The sequence below is a fragment of the Salvelinus alpinus genome, chromosome 21 (genome assembly GCF_045679555.1).
Source record: "Salvelinus alpinus chromosome 21, SLU_Salpinus.1, whole genome shotgun sequence".
Lineage (NCBI taxonomy): Eukaryota > Metazoa > Chordata > Actinopteri > Salmoniformes > Salmonidae > Salvelinus > Salvelinus alpinus.
In genome coordinates, this window is record NC_092106.1 from 9,475,809 (window position 1) to 9,503,012 (window position 27,204).

General features: G+C 44.0%; 1 protein-coding gene across 5 annotated transcripts; it reads right to left on the reverse strand.

Moving 5' to 3' along the window:
• Nucleotides 1-120: 120 nt before the first annotated feature.
• On the reverse strand, nucleotides 121-26,608 carry LOC139547761 (echinoderm microtubule-associated protein-like 2). 5 transcript variants are annotated; one of them, XM_071356820.1, is made up of 23 exons: nucleotides 26,460-26,608; nucleotides 12,982-13,188; nucleotides 12,309-12,441; nucleotides 11,972-12,076; nucleotides 7,542-7,564; nucleotides 6,674-6,803; nucleotides 5,799-5,948; nucleotides 4,868-4,937; nucleotides 4,691-4,705; nucleotides 4,437-4,547; nucleotides 4,157-4,252; nucleotides 3,789-3,923; nucleotides 3,604-3,703; nucleotides 3,267-3,421; nucleotides 2,884-3,009; nucleotides 2,575-2,706; nucleotides 2,273-2,340; nucleotides 2,009-2,097; nucleotides 1,722-1,819; nucleotides 1,533-1,620; nucleotides 1,351-1,446; nucleotides 809-939; nucleotides 121-617 (listed from the first exon to the last, which is right to left on the reverse strand). In XM_071356820.1, the coding sequence occupies exons 1-23, from the start codon at nucleotides 26,530-26,532 to the stop codon at nucleotides 492-494; spliced, it is 2,457 nt and encodes an 818-aa protein (XP_071212921.1). In that variant the 5' UTR covers nucleotides 26,533-26,608; the 3' UTR covers nucleotides 121-491. The 5 variants fall into 5 exon arrangements, with proteins under 5 accessions (XP_071212921.1, XP_071212923.1, XP_071212922.1 ...); XM_071356822.1 differs by lacking the exon at nucleotides 26,460-26,608 and adding an exon at nucleotides 16,019-16,040; XM_071356821.1 differs by lacking the exon at nucleotides 4,691-4,705 and having other exon boundaries at nucleotides 26,460-26,607.
• Between the last annotated feature and the right edge of the window lie 596 nt (nucleotides 26,609-27,204).

Sequence of the window (27,204 nt, forward strand, 5' to 3'; positions counted from 1 at the left end):
TCTACATTACATTCAACATGATTATTTAACGCTACCTTTTAAAGTCGCAGTACACCATTTGAGTCACTGCCTCTGATAGATAGCTCTTTAAATACAGTCACAGAGAATATTCAAACATGATCGGGTTAGAAACTTTATTAAACAAATGAAGGCAATGCACAGCTTAAACTCAGTCCTAAATATGTTTCAAGTGCTACTGTAGGTGCCACACCACATTACAGTTAATATTAGAATAGCACAGCCACTCAGATATACTTCTATAGACCTTTGCAACATAAATAGCAGCTACAACTGTGTTTAAATAGTCTTAAATAGGCTCGACATGCTTATTCTCTGAAGTCAGTGCCCCACCTAGTGGCACCTCAGGACAGTACCATCAGACAAACAGGAGTGCAGAGAGGAGAGGGTTAAAGTGGGTGTTTTTATAGGCACAGAAGTGCTGCCCTCTGGAGGGCAGGAGGCGACGGTGGAGACTGATGCAGCAGAGTTGTCTAGGCGACCACCCACTGGAGGATGCTGGTGTCCTTCCCGCCAGTGGAGATCAGGTGACTGTCGTCGTGGAGAAAGGCAACATTGGTCACATGGCTGCTGTGGCCACTGTAGGTATGGCTCGGGGCCTGCATGGCGTGACAAGGGAGACAAACAAAGAGAAGGTTCATAATTCATCCACTGAGGGGCAAATCCTAACTTCCACTTCCGTCAAATGTCCCCTGAATGATTAACTTACATATGTTTAGATGCAAACAAGTTAATTTAAGTGAAAACACTAATATAAAAGCATATAAGATGTAAATGACGACAAGCGTACCCTTGGCTGGGAGCAGGGGTTGGAGAACAAGTGCACTTTGCCAAAGTCGTCAGCAGAGGCCAGCAGGGAGGAGTCATGTGACTTGCACACGGCGTTGATGTCTGTGCCGTCAGCACCGTCGGGCCAAACACCTAGATTGAACCAGCGATGTAGTGGTAAAGAAACAATAGCTGGATAAACTGTGATCGCCAGTCGTGGTGAAAAAAAAAGTCACGTGTTTATACTTTCAAAGCATTCTTCCGCAAAAGGTGGGTAGACGGTAAACGCAAGTAAACACTCTACTACTCCACTAGATAGAACCACACCAGAGGCAGGAAACAATATAGACTCCCACTTGATACAACTGCAAAGACTAACAGCTCCATCTTAAAATGATTGACTGCTGTCACAATCACCAATTTCTAGAGTGACCTGAACCGACTGTTTAAAGAACTCAGTTACAGATGACGCATAGAAGTTTCATTTCTTGTCTTTATAAAGCTACAGTCTGGTTTTGCCATCATTACCCCATATCACAAGTGAAACAGGAAGTGGTGACTCACCAAAGACGCTGAAGCCTAGTACACAAGTGGAGGTTGCCCACTCCACATTACGAACTAGGTCCATGCTCGTCACATGTTTGCCGCTGGAAGCTTCCCCTTTACCACAAACAGAAGATAAGCTTGAATGTACCACAACACTATAGTTATAGACAGAGTTATCCGTTTGGACAAAAGAGACTCACAGAATAGGATCTCGTAGTCTCCTGAGTTGGTTACAATGTATTGGCTGTCGACGGACCAATCCAGGTGGGTGACAAAACTGGAGTGACCCTATGAGGAAAATAAATAAACAAAATCACAAAAATGTTAGTGTAATAGTTTTTAAAACAGGGATTTAATTTCCCATCAATGGGATTGTCTTTATTACTTACAGTACATTTCCCCACGCGGCTGTACTTCTTGCCATTCTCCATCACGGCATAGATGTAAACAAAGTTGTCATGGGAACCTACGGCTAGGAAGTTGCCGTCTGAGAGCAGGAGAGTTAGGTTAGTTGTGATTGTGGATGTAGGAGGAGGTGGATAAGAACACTGTATAATCCTGTACCGTTCAGTTCAGACAGATGGCCAGCCATTTGAGATTACACTTATTGGAGCCATAAACAACGTGTATATTTAAGGTGGGATTTATAATATTGGAAATGACTCTTGCACGGTACCTGGGGAGTACTTGACATTAGAGATGATCTCGTTGCCATCAGTGTGCATGTACACCAGGTCTTGTGTGTCAGTGTCCAGCACCAACCACCTACAGACAGGATGAGGAAAGTATAGGAGAGGTTATTTGATGGTGTCATTGCACTGATACTATGTAATCAAATTCCATACCAAATCCTTCATCCTGTCCAATTAAATTGTGCTGTTAGCATTTCATTGTCCAATAAGAGATGATTGTCAAGCCAATGCGTGAGGATCTGAAGTACCTTCCTGTCATGGTCCCCACTGCCAGCACAGCTCCACTGGGATGGAACCCTGCAGAGCGCCCTGGGTCCTGGAAGATGGAGGGAGACATGGAGGATCAACAGGGCTACATGGTGCCCATCACATACAAGTCAGGACAACTACTATGGACTGATGTAAATTCACTAAGCTAGATGTTGCAGGTGCCTTGGTCATTACAGCAAGGTAACCAAGTGCGGATCTGGACCAAGTACAACTCTCCTCTTGAAGCTGGTGTATATTCAAAAGGAGAGTAGCTACAGAGAAGAGTTGGAAGATTGAGCACCTCGGTGGTCTTGCTCCAGAGAGGCTGATGGGAGTTGGTGTCCCATAGGTGGACCTGCTTGTCCTGGCCACAAGTCACAAACTGCTCCATGGAAGGATGGATGTCCAGACCCCACAGCTCATCTGTGTGACCCTGAGAGATTAAGAGAGAAGGCGAGATGATAAAGGGTATTGCATGTACAGAAAAAGCAAAATGAGACAGATGAGGAAGAACGGTAAAAGAGGAAGGGAGAGAAGAGAAATATGGGGGTTACAGGTAAAAACATACTTCCTACTGATATGTTACATTGGCAATTGCCAGGTTGTGTACCTGTACTATAGGGTTGAGTGTTTCAGGGAATGAGCCTATAAGGATGGTGTTCTTGGTGGTCCCCACTAACAGCTCCCCCTGCTTCCCCTCAGTCACGGCTCTCACTGGCCCAAACGCCTCAGGCACCTGAGAAAGAGGACACACGACAGCAACAAGCATAAAACTATACATCTCATCTGTCATTCTCAAGTAGAATTACAGCTGCCCAAAGGACACCTATACAGTTAAACACTTGGTCTTTGTAACTGTTATGTGCTAAGGGGAAAAGTCAAGGGAAGCCATGAGCTCAGCAGTCTCAATTTTGGGTCATAAAGAGTACAGTGTGTCCTTATCTGCATAAGGTTTACTCAACCTTCGGAGTCATCCACACCCTCTTCTCTCACCTCCATCTCACTCTGCTTGTTATAGTCGTGGTCCCAAAGCACCATCCTGCGGTCCTTCCCTCCACCGGACACCAGTGTACCATCCTTCAGCACACACAGGGAGAAGATCCCGCCCTCGTGGGCCTTCGCCACCACCTGGCTGATCCGGTTCCCACCTGTCAATCACAAACCGCTGTCAAATAATATGCTTCAAGGAGGGACGTGAGGTGGACTTCTGCGATGTGTACTTTTTTTCCTAATAAATTGCTTTCATATAAGAAATGGATGTGTGAATTGAACGACTGGTTGCAGAGCACTAAGCTACAGTGGCTGAGAAGGCTACGGTCTTCAAACAGACCTTTGGCCCAGACGTAGATGTTTCCACTGGAGTCTCCTGTGATGGCGTCTCCGTTCTCAGCAAAGGCCACACACAGCACGTACTTGGGCTTCTCGTTTTTCTGGAAGAAAAGGTTTAACAGTTCCGTTATAATTAAAAAGTTAACAGGAGGCAGAAGTTAAGTTGTCTTTCGCTCATCCACATACATCGAACAGGCCCTGGCGCTTGGTGAGAGTGTTTCCATCCATGGTCCAGAAGTTCAAGTGGGACTTCCCACAGGTGACGATCAGGTTGTCGTCCATGGGATGGAAGGCTGCGGCCAGAACTGAGTCATTAGAGCACTGGAGGGGATGACAGGAGAATTAGACCCCTGAACTGGCAGACGATGGTGACTGATTACACCACAGACCTAACACTTAATCATACCGAGGCCTACACTGCTGACGCCTTCACTTTTCTTTATTTATGATCAGTGATCAATCATGACTAGTCTTTATTGCAGTGATATACCATGCAATACCAAATAAAGCAGCTCTCCTCATGCATATTGTAGATAAATCTGAGGCTTCATCACCTTCACATCCGCCAGCTGTTTCTCCTTCTGCCAGTTCCACACAGACAGGATGTGGTCATTGGCATCGTCGACGGCACAGAGATGAGCACCACCATTCTGTTGAAGAACAGGTATTAGTCAGAGGCATACGTAATCATGTAAATAAATGGCTCTATTTGTTTCAGACAATTTATAGATATTTAACATATACATGCTGGCTATTGTCACGGAACATGTTTTCAAAGTACTAATGAATGACTTTCTCAAAGTTCGGTCTGTAAGCAGGTTGGGGAGGGCTTACCGACTTGGAGAAGGCCACACAGGTGACTGCCCGGTCAAACACGCCCATCCCAATCACATGCAGGGTATTGAGACTGACCGAATCCCACACACGCACATGAGGAGGCAACAGCTGAGAGAGAGAGTGGGTTTGAGAAAGAAATTGGATAAAGTGCAGTCATGCATTATAATGAAATATAAATAATATACAATATAAGATGGCCATAAGAGGATATAACAGGTCATTTCTTCAGAAATTGTTGATTTTAAATGTACCTTGCCCTCTAACAGCTGATAATGAAATTAATGAAAGAGAGAGAAAGAGTGGGTCTGAGAGAGAGAAATTGGAACCACTGCAGTCATACATACACACTACTGTGACCCACATACGATTCCAATAAGAGAATCAGAATTGAATTGAATTGAAGAAAACCGTTGATTTTAAAAATGTACCTTGCCATCTTTGGAGGTTCCGGCGACTTGTCCAGTGGCTATGGTGACCATGTCTGGATGGATGCCTAAGCTGTCGGGAAGACAGTACAGTCACAGTGATGTAGCGAGTCATAAGGCCAAGTTAACCTTTCCCACTGTCCTCTGGGGAATTCTTGTGTATTTTTCCCCGTCTCTGTATACAACGGGCTGTAATGCCGTCACAGTCAACTCATTTATTCAGCCCTTTATTAATGACCCATGAAATAAACAAACAGTCAATGATACTTCAAAAAGCAAATAACAGGCCCTACAACAAATACACTGGTATGAAAAGCCCTTGAAGCATTAGTGTTGTGATAAGTAATAGTTTCATGAACACATTTGCACATTTTGAAGATAAATTCTACATTATTATAGCCACACTAAAAACAGTTCACAATACAAATGAATGAGTATTCTGGTCAGGTGTATCAAAGAGTTAGCTATAGCCCAAAATGTATGAAAATGATACTGTGCAAGTAGGACATTAACATATACCAGCCCAACCTTTGTTTGCACAGGAGACACTAAGCCTCAAACGGGACCTCATTTAAATAAAGTTTATTCTGAATCAATGTGTCATTCAAGGAAGTTCTCTTGGCAGTTAGCCTCGGAAAATGCAAAACTACCTTGCCCCGATTTAAATCAAACGATAGCTGATGATTATCAGACAAAACTGTGAATGCCATCTAGTGTGCAATCACATTTAGCTAAATAAATTCCAGATGACACATCTTGCCTTTTGCATAGCTTATTACGTGCTGCACTAAATGCAGTGGGGTGTCACCATCTGGAGTCAAGGCTAAGAAGAAGAAAAAATGTAATTCCTGAAGAAAAGTTGCTTGCTTGCACCAGTCATCTTAAAAGGTTATGGTGGTGGAGCTGCTGAACCAAGCACACCAACTAGCCTTACCATTTGACATCGTCGTTGTGGCCCAGGTAATGTCTCTGCTGCTGTTCCTCCACATTGTAGAGCACCACCACGGAGGCATTGAAGTAGACTATCTCCCCGGTGGGGAGCAGGTAGAGGTTGGAGCGGCAGTCTCTGCCCCTGTACCCATACCTGGACAACCGAGGGTTAAGGACCACAACAGTAATCCTGTCTGAACAATTATACTGTTGAACAGTAGGAGGCTGATGCAATCTCAGAACTTATGGAAGGGAAGTACAATACAAATCAAAGAAGTTACTCCCCAGAGGCCATAAACTCACACACATGTAATCAACTATAAAAATAGTAATGTGGTACTATATTCAGGTGTGATGACAGTACTGCAGCACTGAAATGTTCTTTCACAAATGCACATTATAAACTGGGTGGTTCAAGCCCGGAACACTGATTGGCTGAAAGCCGTGGTATATCAGACCGTATACCACAGGTATGACAAAACATGTATTTTTACTGTTCTATTATGTTGGTAACCCGTTTATAATAGCAATAATGCACCTCGGGGGTTTGTGGTATGTGGCCAAACTCCGCGTTGCGTGGGGCCTAAGAACAGCCCTTAGTCGTGGTATATTGGTCATATACACCCCCCCCCCCCCCCGTGGCCTTATTGCTTAAATATATTTCTGCAGCCATTGTCCATCACAAGCTTTCCCTGCCTCATCTGGGGTGTAATCCTTACTCCAACCCTAGCAAACTGGGGAAAAAAGCAACAAAAACAAGCTTATATTGGAATAGTTCAGGTAGGTTACACCCTGTTTTGTTTTCCGTTTGGTTCGTAGTGAATACACCCCTGTATGCCTTGCAGCACTACTCTCTGTTTGTCAGCGACAGAAGGATACACCCACTGCAGTTTGAGCTTGTGCTCAGGCAGCGCACCCTTGTGGTCCAGTCTGTAGCTGTCCCTCTTCTGGTCAGGCATGTGCATGGTGACTGGCCGACCCCTCAAGAACATCCTCACATAGCCATCCTCTGATACAAGGAGAGGGGGAGAGAACAGGGAGATAAGAACTTGCAGGAGAGAGAAATTGTTTTTTTTTAATGGTGAAACCCTTCCTATCTATACCGTTCCTTGCTAGCATGAACGGTAGATAGTGAAATGTAAGTCTTTTGTACATAAGCACGGCAACAAAGTCTGTGCCCTCAACCATATAACAGGTAGGATTTGTGCGTCGAATCACTGAAGCATGATGGCAAAAGACACAGCTTCAGTGTGTCATTTCAAACGGTTCTGAAGCTTTGCACAAAAACATGACATTGAGGCACTATAACTCAGGGCACCCCATAATACGGTCTCTCTTGGCTGACATAGCGTCATATTAAAAACAAATTGCGGTTCTGGTTGGCATTATAGTGTTGTGGCTGCTGCCATAACACCAGTCAATTGAGCTCATTAACGGAGCAGTGTGCTGTCCTTTCTGGCTCTTAGCATGCAGCTCTGTGGTCCCGAATCATCTACCCAAGCACTCAGAGAGGACAAGGGAAAATGCAGGTAATTGGCTTGTTAAAAATGAACACAACCCCAACAATAACAGACAGGCTATTGGTTGTTGTTTATTGGACATGTTCATTCTGTACTTCAGTGCTCATGGATTCCTGTGTAGTAAACTGGCCAATGCTTGAGGTATAAAAAGGGGGTATAAGGTATAAAAAGGGTGCCGCGTATGGTAAAGGAATCACACGCAGGCCTGTTGCCGTGCTAAGACGTACCTGCATTGACGGCGCATTCTTTGCTGAAACGAGAAAAAGAGAAGAGTGATTTTCTGAGATGCCGTTTTTAAACTCATGGTGTTGCTGCAATGGACTAAATTATTCAGTGACCTCATCCTTTATGCCTCTGACTTTTCTATCTACACTAGAACCCATCTACCTGCGCCAGAATGCACGGTGAGCATTATCCAAATAGTCTGCAATATTAAAAGTAGTAGTTCATACTGTAGAACATATAGACAACAAACATTAAATACAGTATTCAAACAATGCGGACGGGAAAATACTGTATTCATGATACAGAAAATACAACTGGTGCCGTGCCATGAAATGGAAAATAAGGCCAGTTACGAGAGAGTGATAGAGAATGAAATAAAGAGCACGAGAGAGTGACAGAGACAGCACAGACAGTCAATATCCTGTCGGGTGGCCTCTTCAGCACTCCCCTACATCAGCTGAAAAGCAATGAGTTTCTGTCAAAGCCACTGAAAGGTTGCCTAGCTAGGACAGTTTGAGATTACCATGGCAACACAGTCACAGGAGTGATGGTAAGTAAGATAAGAGAGAAAAGTCTAGGAGGAACATTAATTGCCAATCTGTGCATTTTAACTAATCCGAGAGTATAGAGCAGTAGGTTATTCAGTTTGGAGGAAGACTGGATACAATTACAATACTACTGCAGATTACTTTCTTTGACAGCTTGTCTCATTAAATCATGCTTCAAACTGAAACCGTATTAGTAGTACATATGGGCAAATACCAGTTTGGTTAATCGCAAGGCATAGCACACACTAAGATCCAATACAGATCGACAGACTGAAAACTTGAGGGAAGAAGTGCAAGTAAACTGAGAGGCTTTCATGTTTCTGTCTTTGGCTGAGCATTCATTCACTACAGTGTATTATATCTGGAGCCTGGTTGTTTGTGGGACAACCACAGAGACAGTCGGGGAAGGGCTCTCTTTAAAAAGTAGCCACAAAGGCCTGTTTGTCTCCCTGCATGCAGCTTTTCAAAAAGAGGAGAGGCCCTGTTGTGTCCAATGAGAGCCGCTGAAAGAGTCAAAACCACTAATTAAAGCCAGGCTTGATGGGAACTGGCAACAGGAAGGCCAAGGGAGATAAATAATGGTGTGGCTTGAAAGGCCTCCGACAACGCAGTTTATTTCTTTAAGGTTCCTCAAAACAAGAAACACTGTACCATTTGGTAGAACGTTAATGTTGAAATCTATGAAGTAAATACTAAAGTACCCATTATAACCTACCATCATTAGGCCTACCTAGTAAATTCCAGGTGCTACCCGAATGCAGAGAACAAAATATGCAAATACATCCATAGTCGACTTCAGGTACAGATTGCTGATTCATCTCCTTTAAAAAGAGCAAGAGATAGAAAAGTGGTCCAACAGGACATCATTCACTCTTCCTCAACCAGTATTTGCATGCACTCAGACCCCTGAATCAAATTTCCCATTCAAATACATGCAATCTGTTCCTCGTCCTCAGGCTCAGCTATCCCATCAAGCCAGTCTGCAATCAGGGTGCCTCAGTCGAGATGTTTAATGCATGTGGATGAGCAAGAGTGCCAATCAACAGTCATTCTGCAGAGCAAGAGGAATCCGTAATCCAGATAAACAAGCTACCCATCCACCCACAATCCCAATGAAACATTGCAACAGCAAGGGGGGGAAATCAACCACAGATAGAAAAATGGCCATTCTTTTTGGTTTGTTGACTCACACATCCGTAATGCAAACTCGTAAAGGATCTAGCTAAAACTGGAATGGGACAGAGCTCCCCTTAGCCTATTCATTGACGCTAACCCTAGTGCATATTCACAAAGGTATCTTCCGTTCGGGGAGGGTTTTAGAGTCCCGACGCTCGGTCTGAATATTAGCATGCATCGCTTGCGGTACAGTTTTGGAAGCATAAGGACCTTATCTTTCATATCGGTTTGATTATTATTTTAAACAAAAGGTTAAATTAACTACACACCTTTATATGGTTAGAGTTCCCACACGGCGCTTGTTTACGGAAGACAGAGGCGACCACCTGTGCTAATTAGCTATCTAGCACGCTCCGAACACCTGTGAGTAACGGAAGGAGGACGCCAGAATAGTGTTTCAACTGGAGAAAAAAAAGTGGGCTGCAACTGTGTTACAAATGGTTAAAACAGTGTACAGTAAGTGTATATTTTTGTATTTGTGAAATTCTTTTGATGTGATGTTAAAGTAGAGGGCTTTGTGTTTCTAAAACTGTATCGCACGCGATAATTATTAACGTTTCTAAACGTAAAACAGTGCGTCGGGATTGCCGTTCACATGGTCCCAGCTGATGGCCAATACTTACAGCTGAGAACCCTAGTGATAAGACAGAATGTTCCCTTGGGTTCCCCAGAGCAAAGCTCCCCCATGCAAACACTTATGTTCTTAAAGAGACGATACAATGGAAAGGTATTTGTACAGTACGAAAGTAACGTTACTTGCACTTCTTTTGATTTCTTAGTCATGTTATCTATGGCTTTAGTTTGTTGTAAATCGCAATTGGTCTTTGCATCATTCTGGCCTTGTTTCTTTGCTGCCCCTCCCCAAACCCCATTGAAAGATAACGCATCAAAAGGTCCTACATAAGATAAAAACAGTTACTGCTTCCTGTTGGAAAAAACTATCCATCGACCCAAAATGGCTTGTCAAACAATCACCTTCTTAACTGCAAAATGTTTACGTATTAATTTACCTGGGTGATCTCTTCATGGTAACTTTTCCGTTAGGTAACAGCACGGTGTTGGCAATGCGGTTCACACAACAGAACCCTGTCGACAACTACCAGGCTTCCTTGTTGATTCAGTTAACTTTAGCTGTGTCCGGAGTCTGGGCACTTTTTCCACCAATGGGGAGGCACTTCCTGACTCTGCTGGACCTCCCTTCTGCTCTGTAACCACACCTCCGTTACCTAAGCCCCTGAAATTTGACACCCTCAGCAGTGAGCTCATTGGGGGAAGAGGGAGTGGACGGACTGACTGTATCCATCTGTCTTTCAAAGCTTAATAGCACCTCCATAAAACCAATCAGATCTTGTTATCTGCTATTCAAACAATGAGCAGGTGTGGGGCGTTTCTGTTTGGTACAATCAACCATCCATGCATTTGACTGTGAATACACTGTTCCATCTTCCTTTATTAAACGACTGATGCTGTTAAATACAGTAGCCTACATAACACTGCACCGGACTAAAATTATGGAAGTACATGTTAAAAACACATCAGTAGATCTGAATTTCTATATGTATGTAGACGACATAGAGAGGTCATATGACCTCCAACCGTCTCCTCTCCTCCCTAGACATTACACATACAGGGGTCTAAATGATTCAAGCCAGTCAAACATCCAGCGTCCATTCACCTGCTCTCTCCATAGAAATACAACACCACGGTGTTACAAAGCAATGCATCACTGGTGCATTCACACAAGTGTTTAAGGATCATTTGTCATCTGATCTGAACAGCAAGAGGTTAAAAACAACGATCAGTGTCCTAAATTGGACGTCAACAAAACCCCCTGAGACCTTGGCACCTCTACTCTCAGAATACGTCAGCCAGAGGAATAGCTGAGAAGAACACAGACCCACACCATATGTCACCTGTCTGATCGAACAGGGAGAAAGAAAGGGTATTTTATCTGGCAAGTGAGACAGTTACGGCTGCTCAGGACGTGACAAGCTGTCTTGATATTTTCCTCAGATCAGAGATGAGCTGTATACCCATTCTCAGATGTTGGGTAGACTTCACAGATGTATAAGGTATGCATGGATGTACAGTACCAGTCAAAAGTTTGGACACACCTACTCATTCAAGGGTTTTTCTTTATGTTTTACTATTTTCTACCTTCTAGAATAATAGTGAAGACATCAAAACTATGAAATAACACATGGAATCATGTAGTAACCAAAAAAGTATTAAACAATTCGAAATATATTTTATATTTGAGATTCTTCAAAGTAGCCACCATTTGCCTTGATGGCAACTTTGCACACTGTAGAAAAATAGTAAAAATGAAGAAAAACTATGGAAAGAGTAGGTGTGTCAACTTTTGACTGGTACTGTATATTAACACCGATGTGAGCTACGGACACAGATGTCTTGTGGATAAAAGAGGGACATTGATGTGTGCTAACGGGGAACAAATCATAGTTAACTGTAACACCGAGCTGCCTAAGCATAAACTTATGTGAGAATGCAACGCTAAGTTGCTGCTTTGGTCTTCTCTGGTCAATGACTACATCATTGTCAGTCAGAGGGTTACTTGGCTGCACACTATGCTCTCTCAGTTAGACAGATGGAGCAGGAGTGTTTGGTGTGTCAGTGTTTTGAGGGTTAGCTGAGTCAGTGTCTGTGTTTAGGGGGTTAGCGGTGTCTGTGCTGTATCAGACAATCACCTGCTCCTGCCACATGTGGAGCTGCTTGACGAGGTGGTTCTGCTTCTGCTGTCAGACACCATCTCTCTCCTGACCGTGGACAGACGCTCCGTCGACATGCTCTTCCTGGTGGGGGAGAATAGGTGAGAGGGAGAGGAAAAAGACGAGAGGTGGAAAGAGGGGGAGGGCGAAGAGTGAACAAGGATAATGAGAGGGATATGAAATGTCTCCGGTCATAAGTTTGCAGTGCAGACTGTAGATTCAACGCCACACTGCCACCCTAAGGAAGGGCTTGGAAATGCAAAATAGAAGGATACCAAGAAAAACAGTATTAGATCCACACATTTGGATGTCTTACCTTTTGATGGACAGCATCACTTCCTTTTTGGGAGAAGAGGGGGAGGAAGGGTATCCCCCCATATGTTTCTGCTGGACATAACCATTGCTGAGAGTGAGAGGCTTGGATGGTAAGGCTTGCAAGAGTTGGCGCACTGGCATCAAAAGAGGGAAAGAAGAATGGTTCAGTAAACAGACCTTTGTTGTTGAAGTTTTTACAAATCAACAGTGCAAATTCTTACCAAAAACTACATACAGTACATGGTGTATCTCTCCATTGCAAGCTTTAAATACATGTAAAAAAAATATATAAATTGTATCCTGATATTTCTTATATCTCTCAGAAATAGGACAGACACTTCAGAACAAACTTTCTTAAATTATATATTTTTGACTTTCTTTATTCAATGTGTTTCTTTGGGCCAAATTAAATGTTTAATCAAATAATTTTTGTATATATATTTTTGATACTTTAAGGGGTCCTAAAATTCCAAATCAAATAGCTAAATTATCCTGGGTATGAACATCTTAAAACAATTTCCCCTGGCTGGCAACCAACACTCTCCACGCCTTGTGCGTCAGGTTTATAATGCAACCTCCTCAGTAGAAGCTTCTAGACTCTCCTATTACAGCTAGTACTGTATGTTGACGAGACTACGTTGGTCTAACGTGGTCCCAGCCTCCCAGTTCCTCACCCTTGGTGGGTGCGGCCAAGGTAGGCCTCCTCCCCCCCGCGCCGGCCCCAGGCTGAGTCAGCTCCTCACAGCTGCCCAGTCTGCGCAGCGCGTCGGCCAGTGCAGCCTTCAGCAGCTGGATCTCATCCTCCTGCAACTGGACACGCTGCTCCAGGTGCGATAGGCGGTCGTCCACCTCCATGGTGCTGCCCGCAGACACATTGTCATCTGAGAGATAGGGAGAGAGAGTGGGGGTTAGAGGGAGGGGGAGAGAGGAAAGAGAGGGAGAAGGAAAAACGGACAGAGACAGAGATGGTGTCAGGGGGATGGAACAAAGATGTTTTGTTGTTCACCCAGTACAAAAGCAGGAATTTGCATAATTCTCCAAGCTTTATGTGTTAGTTTTTGCTAATAAAGATTACACTAGGCTACTTCCTTGACAAACAATATGTTGGTCTTAAATTCCTACAGCAAAGAACAAAAATTACAGTGCAGTTCTGACATTAATGAAAAGCAGTATTTGCTTGAAACAAAATTGAGGCCAACCCCATTTTGAAGACTTTACTCTTTTATGTGTTGTCATTAGCACATTATACCTGAGCTCAGTTCTAGCTCCGGCGGCAATTTGAAAAAGAATATTGTGCTGATTTTATTAGCGCGTTGAACCATGTCACGCGTCGTACTTTAAAAACTCAGTGAATAGTGCGAAAACAATGACGTCATTTCTGATGTCAATTATGCACCTTCGCCAGCTAGACCGTAACCTCTCGTCCTTCACTGGGATGACATCATTTGGCAGTCCAATTTAATCCTCTGTTCCAGCTCAAATGCTTAACTGTGCAATATCAGATAGGATGCCCTGTAACTGAAAGGTCTGACAATTCTTTCAAATGTCTTTCAACAAAACAATGCAGTTAAAACAGATTTTGTGACAATGTAACAGAATGCTGTACATACATTATAATGTTGAGTTGACGACTGTTTGCCACTTGACAAAATTCCAGTGCTTGTTATCGTCATATCCCATTCAATGGTGGAAAAAGTACTCAATTGTCATACTTGAGTAAAAGTAAAGATACCTTAATAGAAAATGACTCAAGTAAAAATGAAAGTCACCCAGTAAAATACTACTTCAGTAAAAGTCTAAAAGTATTTGGTTTTAAATATACTTAAGCATCAAAAGTAAATGGAACTGCTAAAATGTACTTAAGTATCAAAAGTAAAAGTATAAATAATTTAAAGTTCCTTATATTAAGCAAACCAGACAGCACAATTTTATTTTATTTTTATTGACAGATAGCCAGGGGCACACTCCAGCAAACGAAGCATTTGTGTGTAGTGAGACCGCCAGATCAGAGGCAGTATGGATGACCAGGGATGTTCTCACGATAAGTGTGTGAATTGTACAAGTTTCCTGTCAAAATGTAAGTACATTTAGGTGTCAGGGAAAATGTATGGCGTAAAAAGTACATTATTTTCTTTAGGAATGTAGTGAAGTAAAAATAAAAGTTGCAAAAATATCAATAGTAAAGTAAAATACAGATACCCAAAAAAACTACTTAAGTACTGTAGTACCTTAAAGTATATTTACTCAAGTACTTTACACCACTGATGCCATTCAAATGACCAAGAGAACATTGTTAGATTAATGTGTCTTTGGAGGATATGCAGTACTACCAACAAGATTTCTTAGGATAATGCTGCCCTGACTGACATGCCTATTTACTCTGCCTGTAACATGCCTGACCCAGTAGAACCAATTATTTCATCTCTCAGTCAGAAAGATTGTGGGAGAACACACATTCAAATTGGGCATAGTTGAGCGTTTGACTTTAAGAATCCCAACATCTGTTAGATGTTTTTGATTCAGCAGGAGGGGAAATGAAAGAACATGTCAAACTCAAATCAAATCAACGTTTATTTGTCACGTGCGCCGAAAACAACAGGAATACAACAGGTGTAGACCTTACAGTGAAATGCTTACTTACAGGCTCTAACCAATAGTGCAAAAAAGGTGTTAGGTGAACAATAGGTAAGTAAAGAAATAAAACAACAGTAAAAAGACAGGCTTTATACAGTAGCGAGGCTATAAAAGTAGCGAGGCTACATACAGACACTGGTTAGTCAGGCTGATTGAGGTAGTATGTACATGTAGATATGGTTAAAGTGACTATGCATATATGATGAACAGAGAGTAGCAGTAGCGTAAAAGCGGGACACAATGCAGATAGCCTGGTTAGCCAATGTGCAGAAGCACTGGTTGGTCGGCCCAATTGAGGTAGTATGTACATGAATGTATAGTTAAAGTGACTATGCATACTGGATACTCCGACATAACAAATACCTACTCCGACATACATAAACAAATACCTATTTACTTGGCTGACGCTGTCAATTAACCATGGCGTGCTTTATAACCTTAGTCACAATTTGAAATCTGCTGAGTAAAAGCATTGATAAGATTTAAATCGCCTCTGCAGTTAATGTCAATTACACTGCCTCTGAATGGCCAAGGTACGAAACAACCACATCTACGGATGTTCACTCCACCCATCCCCATGTCAAACTAAAAAAAAAACAGTTTGAATTGTTTCTGGTAATGAATTAAGTGTGATCATTCATTCATTTATACCTACCTAATTTTTCAACAACGTTTCCACAGGAATGCCATCCCATTACTTTGTTAATGAAACAACCTTCCCCCTCGCACTTTACACGCAGTAGCTGTCCGACAGACTGCAGGCTTATGATGCATACTCAATAACTTTCTCTTTATTGCCTCCAGCAGATGACACAGCACAGGCAAAGGACAATTACAGCTAGCACAGTTAAAGCAGGTGGCAGCTGTGTAAAAAAAAAGCATGGCTACTAATGATATAATTTGAAAATGACTAAATGGGGAGAGGGAATGGGAGGGGAGGAGGGAAGGTTAGCTCTATGGCGTAAGGTGGAGAGGGATGAACCCCTGTGTGATGCGAGAGGACAATGGAGGTCAGGGCGAAAAGCAAAGCCTGCTGAAATATTCATTGGGCTCTGGAGTCTGCTTGCCTTCCCCTACCTGTCATGCTCAGTCACTCAACCAGTCAGCCAGTCACTCAGTCAGTCTGACAGCCTGCTCTCCTCTCCTTAGCTCTCTTGGGGGGTCCCGGGATGCCAAGGATGGGCTTCTTTCTGATGTAGGGTTTTCCCCTCGTCTCCTCTACAGCCAGTGCCTGTTCTGCCTCTCTCTCCCTGGACCAACCCCTCCCTCCTTCTACTTATTCTCCTCCTCCTTTCTAGAAGTACATGCGGCTCACAAAGAGACAGGCGAGTCACTGTTTGTAACAGGACACTGCTCCCGGCAGTCCTGCCTCCACAGCGGCAGCAGCAGTGGATGCAGCCCGAGGCTGGCTTGGCTGCGGGCCAGACATTTACACCGCTGCAGAAACAGCCAGGCACAACCAGGAAGTGAGACTGCAGTGGGTGGGATCCGAGTCTCCTCCATTCATGACACACAAATGCACCCATGCAGAGAGATAAATGTGAATGTGCTCACATCAGGCACACCATGGCATGGCTGGAATCATACTGTACATAATATCATTGACAGAATGACAGACACAATTCAGCCCCCTGCCTTCATCTCCAAGGAAGTCACTGAGGTCTTCTCTATCAATCACACACACACACACACACACACACACACACACACACACACACACACACACACACACACACACACACACACACACACACACACACACACACACACACACACACACACACACACACACACACACACACACACACCACTGGGACCAGGGTCTACATGAGTAACAATGTGAGCAAACCCTAGAGTGGGCATCGTACTACCTGCTGTTACACCATGTGAGCCAATGGTTAATACACCTAAACGCTGACCTGTAGGTATTAGATTTCATGACAGATGAGCCATGATTGTTGCACGAAGTCTGAGGCAGTCAATAACACAAATGGGCCAGATGGTCACAAGTTAGTGTATTTACCTTTGCAAGCCTTTTACTATCTATTGTTTGCATTCATGATAATCAATAGCTTGTTGTGGGATAAAATACACCTGTACACAATTGCTATCTCAGCTGTTAAAGTGCTTAACCTATAGTGACTGTAGGAGCTAAACTGTCACCGTCACCACCAGCACCAGACCATTCAGAGTCCAGACTAGAGCTTTGGTCACAGACACAAAGGCAGCAACCAATCTACAGTAAAGGTCAACCCTGACCAAGATGGCTCCAAAGTCAATTCTACCTCCCTTTGGCAGAGAAGCTGAGCTGCTCCCCTCCGTATTCCACCGTCTGGGGTGATCTGCAGCCTGGAACCGATCCTAAGTCTGCAGCACATCCAGGCTACCCAGCTAGCACATTTGGTTCTTTGGAAGTCGTGGGAACATATGTTTTTGGTTTCACATTGGTTGCAGGATCGAAGCCATATGTTTCATGACCTGGTAAAACTGATCCCTTTTAAAATGTTTTCTCCTTTTCTGGGAACGTTTACTTTTAGTTTGCTGTGAGGTTCTGAGAATGTTTTAATCTGGTTCCTTTATTTTACTGCACCTATCTGGTGTATGTGACAATCAAACATCATGTATGTGACAAAAAAAATGTTTTATTAATGCTCTGAGAACAGAAATGATAGATTATGTAGAGGTTTAACTTCATTAAACTTCCTTTTTTCAATAGGACTTTTGATAACACTGCGAGCTTATTTGAGGTTAATTGTTTTTTTACTTCGAGCACAGATAGGACACATGGAAATTCATTACCTTTGGCATTATTCATGCAAACATTTATTTTTTTATAGCAACACAGTATCAGTGAGATTTAAACCTATAATCTTCTGTTCTCTAGCCATGGGAATTAGTCAACTGAGCCACCAGGATGGAGCTAGCATACCATGTTTTTTTAAGCATACAAAACTGTTCATTCTTAGTATTTTCAAACAGACCCCATTTTAAAAGAAACTAGCAATCGTTAAAGATCAGGTGTGGCCAATTAGTGGGCACGGGACAACACACCTAAAGGAAAACACCAAAGCGATATTTTGGCATTTGTTTGATTAGTCCATTGTTGATATAGTCCCAAAGTGTTTTGCAGGTCTTGACATAGATTTTCAACCAGATTTAAGTCAAACTGTAACTCGGCCACTCAGGAACATTCACAGTCTTCTTGGTAAGCAACTCCAGTGAATATTTGGCCTTGTGTTTCAGGCTATTGTCCTGCTGAAAGGTGAATTCATCTCCCAGTGTCTGGTGGAAAGCATACTGAACCAGCTTCTCCTCTAGGATTTTGCCTGTGCTTAAGGTCCATTATGTTTCTTTTTATATCCTGAAAAACTCCCCAGTCCTTAACGACTACAAGCATACCCATAACATGATGCAGCCACCACTATGCTTGAAAATATGGAGAGTGGTACTCAGAAATGTGTAGTATTGGATTTGCCCCAAACATAACACTTTCTATTCAGAAAAAAAAGTAATTACTTTGCCACATTTGTTGCAGTATTGCTTTGGTGTCTTGTTGCAAACAGTATGCATGTTTTGAAATATTTGTATTCTGTACAAATACACTCTGTGAATTAGGTTAGCTTTGTGGAGTAAGTACCATTCTTCTATCACAGCCATTAAACTCTGTAACTGTTTTAAAGTCACCATTGGCCTCATGGTGAAATCTCTGAGTGGTTTCCTTCCTCTCCGGCAACTGAGTTAGGAAGGACGCCTGTATCTTTGTAGTGACTGAGTGTATTGATACACCATCCAAAGTGTAATTAATAACTTCACCATGCTCAGTGATATTCAATGTCTGTTTAGTTGTTTTACCCATCTACCAATAGATGCCATTCTTTGCGAGGCATCAGAAATCCTCCATGGTCTTGGTGGTTGAATCTGTTTGAAATTCACTGCTCGACTGGGGGACCTTACAGATAATTGTATGTGTGGGGTACAGAAATTAGGTATTAGTCATTCAAAAATCATTTTAAACACTATTATTGCAGACAGAGTGAGTCCATGCAACGTATTATGTGACTTGTTAAGCACATTTTTACTCCTGAACTTATTTTAGGCCATAACAAAGGGGTTGAGTACTTATTGACTGAAGATATTTCAGCTTTTCATTTATTACATTTGTAAATAAAATCGAAAAACATAATTCCACTTTGACATTATGGGGTATTGTGTGTAATCTAAATGTAATACATTTTCAATTCAGGCTGTAACACAAACAAATTTGGAAAAAGTAAAGGGGTATGAATACATTCTGAAGACACTGTACATAAGACAGAAGGTTACTTCTGTAAAAACGAAAGTAGGGTAGTTGGTCGGGGTGGATAGTGTTAGCTAAGTGTAATGATTCTCGTCTGGTGAAGGAGAAGTGGACCAAAATGCAGCGTGGTAAGTGTTCGTCATATTTTAATTTAAAACTGAACACTACACAAAATAATAACACGATGAGAAAACGAAAGTTCTGCAAGGTGAACAGACACTGAAACAGAAAATAAACACCGACAACCAAAATGGGGAAAACAGGCTACCTAAGTATGATTCTCAATCAGAGACAATGATCGATTCCGGCGGCTCTTGACTGACGGGCGGCTCCGGCGGCTCCTGACTTACGGGCGGCTCCGGCGGCTCCTGACTGACGGGCGGCTCCGGCGGCTCCTGACTGACGGGCGGCTCCGGCGGCTCCTGACTGACGGGCGGCTTCGGCGGCTCCTGACTGACGGGCGGCTCCGGCAGCTCAGGACAGTCGGGCAGCTCCGGCAGCTCAGGACAGACGGGCGGCTCCGGCAGCTCAGGACAGACGGGCGGCTCCGGCAGCTCAGGACAGACGGGCGGCTCCGGCAGCTCAAGACGGGTGGCTCCGGCTACTCCGGACAGGAGGGAGACTCCAGCTGCTCCGGACAGGAGGGAGACTCCGGCTGCTCCGGACAGGAGGGAGACTCCGGCTGCTCCGGACAGGAGGGAGACTCCGGCTGCTCCGGACAGGAGGGAGACTCCGGCTGCTCCGGACAGGAGGGAGACTCCGGCTGCTCCGGACAGGAGGGAGACTCCGGCTGCTCCGGACAGGAGGGAGACTCCGGCTGCTCCGGACTGGAGGGCGTCGCTGGAGGCTCCGGACTGGAGGGCGTCGCTGGAGGCTCCGGACTAGAGGGCGTCGCTGGAGGCTCCGGACTAGAGGGCGTCGCTGGAGGCTCCGGACTGATGTCCTTCGTTGGAGGCCTCATGCCATGGATCCTCACCGGAGGCTTCGTGCCATGGATCCTCACAGGAGGCTTCGTGCCATGGATCCTCACTGGAGGCTTCGTGCCATGGATCATCACTGGAGGCTTCGTGCCATGGATCATCACTGGAGGCTTCGTGCCATGGATTATCACTGGAGGCTTCGTTGCCATGGATCATCACTGGAGGCTTCGTGCCATGGATCATCACTGGAGGCTTCGTGCCATGGATCATCACTGGAGGCTTCGTGCCATGGATTATCACTGGAGGCTTCTTGCCATGGATCACCACTGGAGGCTTTGTGCCATGGATCATCACTGGAGGCTTCGTGCCATGGATCATCACTGGAGGCTTCGTGCCATCGATCATCACTGGAGGCTTCTTGCCATCGATCATCACTGGAGGCTTTGTGCCATGGATTATCACTGGAGGCTTCGTGCCATGGATTATCACTGGAATGGAGAGACACACAGGAGGCCTGGCTCTGGGAGAAGGCACAGGACTCACCAGGCTGGGGAGACATGCAGGAAGGCCTTGTCCTTGGCCGAGGCACCGGATGCACTGGACCGTGGAGGCGCACTGGCGGTCTCGAGCGCAGAGCTAGCACCACTCGTGCTGGCTGGATCCCCCCTGTAGCCCGGCAAGTGCGGGGAGTTGGAACAGGCCGCACTGGGCTGTGCTGGCGAACTGGAGACACCGTGCATAGGGCTGGTGCAGTATACACCGGGCCGAGGAGACGCACTGGAGACCAGATGCGCTGAGCCGGCATCATCCATCCTGGCTCGATGCCCACTCTAGCCCGGCCGATTCGAGGAGCTGCGATGTAGCGCACCGGGCTATGCGTGCGCACTGGGGACACCTTGCGCTTCTCCGCATAACACGGTGCCTGCCCAGTCACTCTCTCGCCACGGTAAGCACGGGGAGTTGGCTCAGGTCTCCTACCTGAGTCCGCCAATCTACCCGTGTGCCCCCCCAAAAAAACATTCTGGGGCTGCCTCTCGTGCACTTTTCCTTGCGCCAATTCCTCATAGCGTCGCCGCTCCGCTTTAGCTGCCTCCAGCTCCTCTTTCGGACGGCGATACTCCCCCGGCTGTGCCCAGGGTCCTTTGCCGTCCAAAATGTCCTCCCATGTCCAGGAGTCCATGTTCCCACGCTGCTTAGTCCTTTGTTGGTGGGTGTTTCTGTAACGATTCTCGTCTGGTGAAGGAGAAGAGGACCAAAATGCAGCGTGGTAAGTGTTCGTCATATTTTAATTTAAAACTGAACCCTACACAAAATAACAACGATGAGAAAATGAAACCGTTCTGCAAGGTGAACAGACACTAAAACAGAAAATAAACACCCACAACCAAAATGGGGGAAACAGGCTACCTAAGTATGATTCTCAATGAGAGACAATGATCGACAGCTGCCTCTGATTGAGAACCATACCAGGCCAGACATAGAAATACAACAACATAGAAAAAAGAACATAGACTACCCACCCCAACTCACGCCCTGACCAACCTAACACAAAGACATAAAAAAGGAACTAAGGTCAGAACGTGACACTAAGATGATTGTTGAAAAAATATTACATCTGGAAACGCTGCAGTGTTTCTACAATATTTTCAAAAACATCAGATATGACACAGGTTTTGAGAACTTTCCCGAAATGCAGGCTGTCATAATTGCTATTATTGGTGAATGTATGTGTTTCAGGTACAGCATCAGTGTCTACATTGTCAACAACCTTTCAGTATTCTGATTACAACACGCAAGAGAAATTTTGCACAATGGGGGGGGGGGGGGGACATTGTTGAGCTGAGGACATTGTTGTTCTATAGCAGTTAGATAGCTGAATGAAATGTGCATTTGTTACTATCATTATGTTGTTCCTTGTTCAAATGCTAACCATCATAACTGTCAGCGGTGTTGTTTAATTTCAATTTAACATTATGGATTTTCTTTTAAGTTATGAATTAATCAAGAAGCATAATACAAAGTTAGATTTGTACTTTGTTACAGTAGACAACAGAACAATGATACATGGAAAGTTATACAGCTAATAGCAGATAAACAGTTGTACTGATAAATACAAGTCAATAAGAAATATTTACAGTGACAACAGTGTATTTATTCTACCCCGTCCTCTTAGACGGGGTTAGATGGTCAGATTAAACCAACCACATCCCCAGCTAGCCTAGCACCTAAGCTGTTTCAAATCAAACGGGAACAACTCACTGTACTTCACTTTAGAGAGAATGTTTCTGTTTAAACCAGGGAATGCTGTGAACTCTCTGCCTGGTTGGGTTTTAACAGCTCTGCCTCCCTGACAACCTCCACAAAGGCTAGAATGTCCCCGGTCTGGCGACCAGCATGATGGATGCCACTAGACTTTGATGCCTCTAACTCAGCGTCTGTCCATCATGTCCTAGACAACAATGGACTTGCTAATCCTGTCTGTTGCTTGCTCAGTCATGTTTGGACCCAGGTCCTTCAAAAATTACTTCAAGAAGCTGAGGTGTTCCAGGTGTAAGTCAAGAGGGATATTCTTTCCCTTCACATTCTAGAACCTGTTCCAGGTAAGACTGTGTGCCAACCGAAGGGAAAGAGTGGCAATGACTTGCAAGGTCAGTAGAAGGGTACTGTAGGCATATTGGCTATGACCATAGGCTTTGTAGAACAACAGAGCTACAGTGTATAACCACAACAACATCTCCCCATCTCCCTACATGTTGGACAGGAAGAAGCCAAAGCTGAGTTTTGCCTCAGTATGTTGTTTTTTGTGGTCCTCCTCACTAGACTTGGGCGTATTCATTACGGAAACGGTTTACCATTTAAGAACCAAATGGAAGCAAACAGAGCAAACGGAACGAAACGGGGAGGGACCTACCTGTTTATGTCCAATAGAATGTCCAATGAATGTCCAGAATAGAATGTCCAATTAGAATTTCCATTGGAGTAAACAGTTTGTTGCAAAATGTTTTGCAACAGACTAAACATTTTGCAACAGAATTGGCATAATGATTAAACCCCTGGTTGCATCTGGCACTGAATCCACTACCAAGTCATGATGTTCTTTCTCATGGTTCTCCCTTGCTTTTCTGTATGAGTAAAAGAAAAACTGCAACCTGGCATACGGCATGAGAGATGCTTCCTCTGTAGAGGTTGGCCCCTGGACATATTTCTGCCACCGGTTGCAATGTCAGTGATGTCACCAAACATGATGAATCTGTCCATGATTTGTGACACAGAGGCAAGCAGCCAGCTCCTTTTTACATCAGGTGAACCACTAATGATGTGGTCGGGAATTAAACAGTCTGGGACATCTGTTAATACAAATTCAAAAAAGTTTTATTTTTATTTTTTATTTCACCTGTATTTAACCAGGTAGGCAAGTTGAGAACAAGTTCTCATTTACAACTGCGACGTGGCCAAGATAAAGCAAAGCAGTTCGACACATATAACAACACAGAGTTACACATGGAGTAAAACAAACATACAGTCAATAATACAGTAGAAAAATAAGTCTATATACAATGTGAGCAAATGAGGTGAGATAAGGGAGGTAAAGGCAATAAATAGGCCATGGTGGCGAAGTAAATACAATATAGCAATTAAAACACTGTAATGGTAGATTTGACAGTAGATGAGTGTGCAAAGTAGAAATACTGGGGTGCAAAGGAGCAAAATAAATAAATACAGTAGGGGAAGAAGGTAGTTGTTTGGGCTATTTATAGATGGGCTATGTACAGGTGCAGTGATCTGTGAGCTGCTCTGGCAGCTGGTGCTTAAAGCTAGTGAGGGAGATAAGTGTTTCCAGTTTCAGAGATTTTTGTAGTTCGTTCCAGTCAATGGCAGCAGAGAACTGGAAGGAGAGGCGGCCAAAGGAGGAATTGGCTTTGGGGGTGACAAGTGAGATATACCTGCTGGAACGCGTGCTACGGGTGGGTGCTGCTATGGTGACTAGCGATAATAAGTAATAACGACAATGATAAATACATATTAGTTAATGCAATAGACATGACAAAAGAACAATGATATTTCAAAAACATCATAAAAAAATTATAATATCATGGTAAACCATTTGTAAAGGTACCATCTCATTGTTTTCTATGATAAAAATATATTCTCAGATATGTTGGACATTTTCAAGCATTTCATTTTTACTTATGCACTACTAGCTAGCTAGTTAGCTAGGAGTCCAATAAATGTTCAACATAGCGTGGACTTAATTAATATCAAATTATGTATAGTTACCATTTGCATGTAACGTGAACCTCCTCCACAACAATCCTCATGAGGTTCTCCATACACTGTTGATGCCAGCATTTTCCACCACTTGTTGTTCAGCAACCAAGACTCTGGGTTACTGAAAACCTGGCAACGTCCATGGATCCCCAGCAGTGATCCCCAGCTTCACAACCTCTCTGATCTGGTCCTCCATGAAGGGCGACAACAACGAGTATTGGGTTCTCGATCCACAGATTATTAGAGGATGCTGAGTGGTCCGGCCATACGGTGGATAGAAGGGAGGGGCTCAAACGGTTTGACTCTTGTCGTGGCCAGACTGTATCCGTGTAGCGAAACATAATGTAAGCTTGTGTAACGGATGTGAAATGGCTAGCTAGTTAGCGGTGGTGCGCGCTAATAGCCTTTCAATCGGTGACGTCACTTGCTCTGAGACCTTGAAGTAGTGGTTCCCCTTGCTCTGCAAGGGCCGCGGCTTTTGTGGAGCGATGGGTAACGATGCTTCGTGGGTGACTGTTGTTGATGTGTGCAGAGGGTCCCTGGTTCGCGCCCGGGTCGGGGCGAGGGGACGGACTAAAGTTATACTGTTACACTTGCGAGGTCAGGATGGTTCGTAAGAGGCTAGAACATTACAAACATTGAAATTAGATGTAACCATATTTGATATTTTAGGAAACGTTCTTTTAAAGTAATGAAATAGCAAGAAATTAATGACATTTTTTAGGTCAATTTACCTAAATGTGCTGAGAATGTCCCAAAGCCAAGCAACTATCCTGCGCCATTCCCAGAAAGTTGTGGGAAGGTTGTATGCAAAATAACCATAGGACAACCATGCTCTCACCAAGCTCTAAGAAACATATGGTTCTTAGAACATTATGTGCTAGCTGGGTAGGCATTGGCCATGGGAGACCCTGGCAGGACACCTAGGCTGGGTACTGGGCATACCAGACCCTGCCATGGGAATTATCTACCCAGGCTTACAGGGTCAGGACAGCCTGGACATTTGAACAGATGACATGTCTCTCTCCATGTCTGTCCACCTGTCACTGAATATGATTTTATAGTAGGCTATCTTCTACTTATAGGCTATATGTAGACCTGCATGTAGCCCAATACACAGAACCTCTGAGTTTCACAGATTTTTGTTTAGCAATACATTGAAAACCTTCTACCGTCTATTTCGGTATGCTACACGTCCTATCAAATATCATATGTTCACTCTCACACTGCTTACATGGCAAACGAGGTGTTGATGCATAAGTGGATTTGTGAACTATGTGAAAATGCATTGGATAGCATGGGTGCATGAAATATAAATTAATACTTTAGAGTAAAAGACATTACCTATAGTGTGTTTGTTTTCTTCTCACACAGTGGACACTGGACATGCATGAACCTGGTCTTGTGATGTGGCCAGTTACAGCATCATTGCATCAGCTTTTCTTTGATTAGCTGTAATGTTATGATCGCTCTTTACAGTCATGTCCAGCCCCTGCTGCCCCTCAAAAATTGAACACCATTCTCTAATTTATAACACAGCGAGATGAAGCCACAACAGTGTACTTCATCTGTCACTCTTCTCTCGAAGGCAATTCAACTTAATCTGAAACAGTGAAACCATAATATGCAAATAGTAACACTATTAAATATCATAGAGATAGCCTATCTGTTTCCCCCCAGCCGGATGTTTTACATATAGTCAAAGAGGGTTGGCAGGTCGACCATAGGCTACACCAGAGCCATATATGTTTCTAAATACATGGCTCTGGGTTACACCTATCAATCACAAAATAACAGTGAGTGAACATGAAGTTCATGACAGCCTGCTCTATGATGGATGGATAGATCCTAGATAATTTCTAACGATGCAAGCTAACATTCTATTCAACAATCTGTAGCTCGAGGCACATCTCTGTTTCGTGTAAACTGGTATGAAACCTGCAAACAGGTGCATGAAACCTGCAAACAGGTGCACGAAAACCTAGTCCCACCACCGTCGACTAAGATGCCACCAAGTCAAAGGTGAACTCACCATTGCAGTACTGGAGAAGGAGTGAAGTGGTATCATAAAGGTTCCCACATGATGAAGCGATCCTCTCCGACATTTCTTTCTTTTCAAACAGACCCGTCACCTCCCCTTTCTTGCAGCCTCCTTATCCACACGTCTTTCCACCCCACTTCTCCACATCCAGAAACCCTCAACACCTTTCGCTGTTTGTCGCTCACCAGCCAGACTACCGTCTGCTCTCCGTATCTGTTACTATAGCAACAGCCTCACCATCGAGTTTGCCAACCATTCGGAAGGGGGGGGGTGGGGGGGTACGTGACACGTAGGACGCGTTCGTAGATTCGCTCTGGCTATCTACTCCGATTTCAGAGCACTCTCGTCTGAGTGTGCTAGAGCGCAGACTTTAACTGATGAATTTACGAACGCTCAACACCCGTTGAATATGACCGGTGTCAGTAACGTTGGCAAAAAAAGCTTAATTAAATTGTTGCCAGCAGCACAGTTACAGTCACCAACGCTCTGGATAACATGAAAACAGCTCTGCTAGGGTAACGTTATGTACAATGGTCAGAGTGAGGTGTTCTCTCATTTATGTCTGGAAGTAGATAGCAAGCTAGCTAACTTTAGCCATTAAGCTTGGGCGCTTGACTGCCGTTGTGAGGTCAGAACGCTTGGATCAACCCTACTCCTCCGCCACACTCTAAACACTCGGAGAGCGAAACGCTCTGAATTTACGAATGGACAATTTGACAAAGCTCTGAATTTAAGA